The 7,277-nt window shown below is 35.8% G+C and overlaps 1 protein-coding gene across 2 annotated transcripts; it reads left to right on the top strand.

Moving 5' to 3' along the window:
* Positions 1–294: 294 nt before the first annotated feature.
* Positions 295–7,250, top strand: LOC107930407 (homeobox-leucine zipper protein ATHB-14). Of its 2 annotated transcripts, none has more exons than XM_016862065.2 (18): positions 295–1,174; positions 2,313–2,472; positions 2,829–2,947; positions 3,039–3,129; positions 3,255–3,350; positions 3,443–3,556; positions 3,655–3,738; positions 3,834–3,989; positions 4,083–4,157; positions 4,239–4,345; positions 4,439–4,628; positions 4,725–4,913; positions 5,001–5,081; positions 5,239–5,379; positions 5,572–5,897; positions 6,282–6,393; positions 6,518–6,667; positions 6,889–7,250. In XM_016862065.2, the coding sequence occupies exons 1-18, from the start codon at positions 960–962 to the stop codon at positions 7,042–7,044; spliced, it is 2,562 nt and encodes an 853-aa protein (XP_016717554.2). In that variant the 5' UTR covers positions 295–959; the 3' UTR covers positions 7,045–7,250. The 2 variants fall into 2 exon arrangements, with proteins under 2 accessions (XP_016717554.2, XP_016717556.2); XM_016862067.2 differs by having other exon boundaries at positions 408–1,174; positions 5,239–5,373.
* Positions 7,251–7,277: the final 27 nt, after the last annotated feature.

The following is a 7,277-nucleotide window of genomic DNA, read 5'->3' as shown; positions in this document are numbered from 1 at the left end:
CATTATATTTTCAAAAAAATAAAAACTGCATTTATTTTATATTTTATAAATATATATTTTATTTTTCATCCACCATTACTCTATTATAATCTAATTTAAAATAAAACTAAAACAAATTCTATAAAAGCTTAATCAAAGTCCTAACATTCATAATAATTCAATTTTAATTTTAATTTATTTGAAAAAAATCAAATTTTTCATAAAATTCTAATTCAAAATCAACACTTTACTTAAAAATATATAAAATTTCTTATGCACTCAATCTATAATCACACAACAAAGTTTCTCTTTGTTGCTTTCTATATTTTTTCTCTTTTCATTTTCTGTGGGTTGGCAATGCTTTGGTATTTGTTTATTTCCTCTAAAAGTGATGATTTCTTTTTATCTTTTCATTTTTAAATTACATATAAAATTTTCTTTTCTTTTTTTTTTCTCTCTAAAGAATATCGAGATTGCTATCTTCAAGATAAAGGCACACCATGTTTGTCCTGTAATTTCAAGCTCTTCCTTTCTCATACTTTTGTTCTTTCAAAAAAAAAAAAAGGAAAAAGAAAAAACCAATACAAAACAACAAAAGAGAACCCCCTCCATTATCATTATCTGATGAAGCTAGAGGAGGCTCTCCTGGAGGAGAGAGCCTACCTGTGATTTTGTAGAAAAAAAACACTACCATTCCCTGTCATTAAACCAAACAAGAGCTCAAAACATTGAAAACCTAAAGCACCAATCTTTGTTCTAAGCCAAAAAAAAAAAAAAACAACCCCAAGAGAAACAATCAAAATCCCAGTCCGGGTTTTCTTTTTTCTCTTGCTTTTGTTTAAAAAAAAAGATTTTGGGGTGTGTTTTTTTATGTAAAAAGAAGAGGTAATCAAAAACGAAGTCTGGGCTTGTTTTGTTTTTTGTTGATCTCTTTCTCTGTATTGTTTTTTAACTTTTTGGGTGTTTTTAATGTGAAAAAAATGGCACTTTCCATGCACAAAGAGTCATTGAATAACAAGCAAATGGATAGTAGTAAGTATGTAAGGTATACACCAGAGCAAGTGGAAGCTTTGGAAAGAGTATACAATGAATGTCCAAAGCCTAGCTCTTTAAGAAGGCAGCAGCTCATTAGGGAGTGCCCTATTCTTTCCAACATTGAGCCTAAACAGATCAAAGTTTGGTTTCAGAACCGAAGGTAAATCATTTTTTATTTCTTAGTCCTTTTTTTTCACCATTTTTCTTGTATTGTTTGAGAAAAAAAATGGAAATGGGAAATGGCTAAATGGGTTCATTGATCTTGTTTCAGCTTTTCTTATTTGCTTATATGAAAAAAATAATGGGTTAGTTTCTCATTTGGGAAATAGCCAAATGGTTTCAGTGATTTTGTTCTGATTTTTCTTACTTGTTTTTAATCTAAATTTGTCCCTTTTTTTCCTGAGAAAATAATGGGATTTTTCTTGATCAAAATGTCCTGCTAGTATTTATTTTTATTTAGTTCTTTATCTCCATTTTTTGTTTTTTTTTCATTTCATTTTATTGTCTTGTGTTTGAAGGACCAAGGTAGAGTATAAGATCTTTTAAAAAAACCTTCAAAAAACACATAAATTTTGCAAAAAATAAAAAAGAAAAAGCTGATCTTAAATTTTCAGAGGTCCATTTGGTTCTTATCAAGTGTTTTTAAGAAAATATTTTGAGAAGTGTATGGTTCTTTTAATTGTTTTAGTAGCTATGCACTTGGTGCTTTCTTTTTTCCAGATTTATATTTAACTATATAAATTTGTACACCGAATCTATGTAGTCGCTAAACTAGATTATTTTGCATCATTGAAAAATAGAAGAATATATATATTTGTTTTTAAAACCTTTTAATGAGGTGACATGATATGGTTTACTGGATTTATACACTATCATCAAATATAAATCTACTTTTTCCCTAGCACTTTACTTTTTCTTTCTTTTTGTAGCATTTTAGGCATCTCTTTTAAGCTGTAAAAGTATGTATATAAAAAACTTTAAAAATTTAAGCGTACTGTATTGGTAAATACTCGAGTGCGTACTGTATTGGTAAATACTCGAGTCCATGTCTCGTCTCGATTCCGAAAACATATCTGCATGGTGTCTCTAGAGACTTGTAGATTGTTCTCTGTTGTATGTTTTCCACTGTGCCACACTTTGGTTTAAGATTAGTTATACGTGTATGTGGACATATATATGTTTATTTAGAGATATATGTTATTTGGATAGTTCTTTCGTTTGTATCCCTGTATCAATATGTTGCTAATTTATGCATTTAATTAATGAGTTTGATGAACTATTTTCCTTGTTTTAAACAGATGTCGAGAAAAGCAGAGGAAGGAAGCTTCCCGTCTCCAGACGGTGAACCGAAAGCTGACTGCCATGAATAAGCTGTTGATGGAAGAGAATGATCGATTGCAAAAACAGGTCTCGCATCTTGTATACGAGAATGGATACATGAAGCAGCAGCTGCAGACCGTAAGTCTTTAGAACTTTAAAGCTAAATGGTTTGAAATGTTTGACATTCGATACTTTGCGCAGCACAATGTTCTTTTCTTTTGCATTATTTGTGTCCTGTCATTTTCTTGATTTCTTGTTTATATCAGAAACTAAGTTCCATTTATCAAACTTCCCAAATCCCACATTTGTACGATCATTTTGAAACAATATTACATAGCACTCTATTGAAGTGAACTAATTATGTTTCAACTGGTTGGTTTTGTGTTTTTTGTTTCTTTGATAAGCTTGTTCTAAAGCGTCTTTTCTCACATTATGGCATTGCATTATGTGTGTGCTTGATAGTTATTTTTCCTTATATTTACGATTTGTAACAGGCTTCAGTAACGACCACGGACAATAATAGCTGTGAGTCCGTGGTCGTGAGTGGTCAGCACCAACAACAGCAAAACCCAACACCTCGGCACCCACAAAGGGATGCTAACAACCCAGCTGGGTAAGCTAAAATGGTTCTCTTTCAGTTCAAACATGAAAATGTCTTTTTCAATTGGTCTCACTATATGTAAACCGTGTTTACTATTTGCTAGTTTACTCACAATTGCTGAGGAGACCCTGGCAGAGTTCCTTTCGAAAGCTACCGGAACTGCTGTCGACTGGGTTCAAATGATTGGGATGAAGGTAATTCTCGTTTATTATTCATTTTTCTGTGTCTGTTATCTAACTTATGCATATCGGAGTTTTTTTTTTCTTGATATTTGTACTCCCCATTACTTTTGAAATTTAACACTGTTTTTATTACGTAGCCTGGTCCGGATTCTATTGGCATTGTTGCTGTTTCCCGTAACTGTAGCGGAGTAGCAGCACGTGCTTGTGGTCTTGTGAGTCTCGAGCCCACTAAGGTAATTATCCTCCCAAAAAATTAAAAGCAGTTCTTGTGATTAATGTGGGAATGCATGTAACTTTTTAAAGTACATGATGGATCTTATTACAGGTTGCGGAAATCCTTAAAGATCGTCCATCGTGGTATCGTGACTGCCGATGCATTGATGTATTGAGTATAATTCCGACAGCGAATGGTGGAACAATTGAGCTCATCTATATGCAGGTACATTATTGTAGATACTGCAATTCTTAAGTAAGCCATGAAGCTGAATTATGTAAATTTACAATCTTGGCTAATCTATCGGGTATATTGTTTACCAGACTTATGCGCCTACAACATTGGCTGCAGCACGGGACTTTTGGACTCTGAGATATACTACGAGTTTAGAAGATGGCAATCTCGTGGTAAGTTATATTATGTTCCATGTAATTTTGGTCTCTCCTTGTCCCAACATTTCATTTTTCTTAAAGTTGTTTACTTTGCTCGTAACTGTGTGCAGATATGCGAGAGGTCCTTAACATCTTCTACTGGTGGCCCTACCGGGCCTCCTACTACAAGTTTTGTACGAGCCGAAATGCTTCCCAGTGGATTTCTAATCAGACCTTGTGATGGCGGTGGCTCTATCATTCACATTGTTGATCATGTTGATTTAGATGTGAGGATGGTCAACTACAATTTATGACTTTTAGTAGCTTAAAACCGATTCCATTAGTTGCCTTACTGGTTTTTGTACCTCTTTACGCACTAGGTTTGGAGTGTTCCTGAAGTTCTTAGGCCACTTTACGAATCATCCAAAATTCTTGCTCAGAAAATGACAATTGCTGTAAGTTAATGATTGAGATCGTACTTCATTTAATGTGTCAATTCTTCTTGTCTAAGTTTTATTTTACTTTCTATCATCCAGGCCTTGCGGCATATACGGCAAATTGCTCAAGAGACAAATGGAGAAATTCAATATGGTGGTGGTCGTCAACCTGCTGTTTTACGGACTTTTAGTCAGAGACTTTGCAGGTGAGGAACTTGTTGTAACTGATACACTTGGCTAACAAATCTAGCACCGTGTATATCTCAGTTCTGTGTTAACTGTTGTTTGAATAATATTAGGGGGTTTAATGATGCTGTAAATGGGTTTGTCGATGATGGTTGGTCGCTTATGGGTAGTGACGGTGTCGAAGATGTGACCATCATGATAAATTCATCTCCAGGCAAATTCTTCGGGTCTCAGTACAACACCTCTATGGTTCCTTCTTTTGGGGGAGGTGTACTATGTGCCAAGGCCTCAATGCTGCTTCAGGTGTTTTCCGTGTTGCTGAATATTATATGGGAATAATTCCTTTCCACTGCATTAGTTTTATTAACTTGTTGTAAATCTTGCAATATGGTTCCACAGAGTGTCCCTCCTGCATTGCTTGTTCGGTTTTTGAGGGAGCATCGATCCGAGTGGGCTGATTATGGAATCGACACCTACTCCGCCGCTTGTTTGAAACCTAATCCTTACACTGTTCCGTGTGCTCGGCCTAGTGGTTTCCCTAGTAGTCAGGTCATTCTACCTCTTGCGCATACAGTAGAACATGAAGAGGTGATCATTCTCGTCTATCGTTTTTCTTTACAATGAATTCTATTTGATTGATCTTCCATCAAATTGTTTTTTCAATCTCTGCTGTAGTTCCTTGAAGTTGTTCGTCTAGAAGGCCAGGCATTCACGCCTGAAGATGTAGCTTTGGCACGGGATATGTACTTATTGCAGGTTAGTTTAGTTTTGTAGTGTCTGAAGTTGTGTTTATTTCTATGTTACTCGGATTCAGATGTGAGTGTTGAACTTGAGTATGCTCAACATCAATTTTATTTGCAGCAATCTTTATTATTTGTTGTTTCCTTATTATTTTGAAAACACTTTGTGGCAGCTTTGCAGCGGAATTGATGAAAATGCAGTCGGTGCCTGCGCACAGCTTGTTTTTGCACCTATTGATGAATCGTTTGCCGATAATGCTCCATTGCTTCCATCTGGATTTCGAGTCATACCTCTAGATTCCAAGCCAGTTATGGTGACATTCCAACCTAGTTCTTCAATATTTTTTCGTTTCATGCTTGTACTTTATGTGAGATTTTGAGAGGAAAAACAAAATAAAACCTGAGTCTGACAAACTCTTGGACTTTGTTCATTGATTATTAATTGCATTTGCTTTAAACTTATGCATTATTGTTGTACTTATTTTTGACAACTTCTTGTATTGTAGGATGGACCAGGAGCAGCTCGAACATTGGATTTAGCTTCTACCCTCGAAGTTGGTCCTGGCAGCAATCGCTCAACTGGTGATGGTGAGCCGAACAGTTATAACCTTAGATCAGTCTTGACCATTGCATTCCAATTCACTTTCGAGAACCACTTGAGGGATGACGTGGCTTCTATGGCTCGTCAATATGTACGTAGTGTTGTGGGATCTGTTCAAAGGGTTGCCATGGCTATTGCTCCATCCCGTATTAGCCCTGGCTTGGGACCAAAAAGCCTCCCTGGTTCTCCTGAGGCTCTTACTTTGGCGCGTTGGATTTGCCGAAGCTACAGGTAAGACTTCAATTTTATGCCATACTATTTTGTTTCATTTTTCTCTACTTATTGACATTTTGTGATGGATAATTGTTATTGAGTTATACCAGAAATGCTGGCTATTGTTGTTAATGAACCTATGTTACTCGGAACTCAGGCACGTGTCAGATACATGTACATGTTCGACATGGGGATATGTTTTTGCCTCGTGTCCAAAAATGTCCGATATGGACACTTTAAAAATGATGAAAAGTCGGGTTTGTTTCCCGTTTTCTTCGACAATGATTCAAGTATCTTTTATCGTGATTGAAGGGAGAAGTAAATTGTTTTCCATCGATTTCCTTTAGATTGTAATCTATCTCAGTGTGTAATAACAAATGGAAATTGTGTGGTTTGTTTCAGGATTCATACCGGTGGAGAACTCCTACGAGCTGATTCACAATCCGGTGATACTTTGCTGGAGCAACTGTGGAACCATTCAGATGCGATAATGTGTTGTTCATTGAAAACAAATGTAATGAAAATTCTCCTTTAAAAACGATATTCTCAAGTTGTATTCTGTGTTTTTACCTGGCTATCAAAAGCTCTTGAAATGCCTTGTTTTCGGGAAACTAACAATCCACGGAATTATATTGCAGGCGTCTCCAGTTTTCACCTTTGCAAACCAGGCTGGGCTTGATATGCTAGAAACTACATTGGTAGCCCTTCAAGACATAATGCTGGACAAGATTCTCGATGAAGCCGGCCGAAAGAGCCTATGCACCGAGTTCTCAAAGATCATGCAACAGGTAAAAATTATTCCAAACAGATTGAGCTTTGACATTGAATTTCTCTCGAAAAGAAAACAAGATAATCAAACCCGAGTGTAACCAGTCGGTCCCTAAAACACTGCCTTACCACCTTTTCATTGGTTTTATGTAAATGTAACCTATGTTACTCGGACTCGGGTGCATATTTTTTGTTCAAGATTTCCGTATATTCGGTACCTCTAAATCCGCAATATTTGCAGGGGTTTGCACATCTACCAGCAGGGATATGCGTATCGAGTATGGGAAGGCCGTTGTCCTACGAGCAGGCCATTGTGTGGAAGGTTGTCGATGATGACAACGATGATGCTGCCAATCACTGCCTCGGCTTGATGTTTGTAAACTGGTCTTTTGTGTGAGATCTTTACTGATAGATGTATCGAAAAATTAACTCTTAGGTATCTATCTATCTATCCATCTATATATATTAAGTTATATATATATGTTTTTAGTGCTTAAAAAAGATTATATTATATATATTTATGAAGTTATTGGCAGGATTTAATGGATATTATCAAGTGTTTTATGGGATATATATGGTTAGACATGGATGTTGGTTTGCTTATTTCTTGATATAGAATGGATAATTTAT

The sequence above is a fragment of the Gossypium hirsutum genome, chromosome D10 (assembly GCF_007990345.1).
Source record: "Gossypium hirsutum isolate 1008001.06 chromosome D10, Gossypium_hirsutum_v2.1, whole genome shotgun sequence".
Classification (NCBI taxonomy): Eukaryota; Viridiplantae; Streptophyta; class Magnoliopsida; order Malvales; family Malvaceae; genus Gossypium; species Gossypium hirsutum.
Note: the sequence above shows the minus strand (reverse complement) of the source record. Positions and strands in the feature narration are given on the sequence as shown.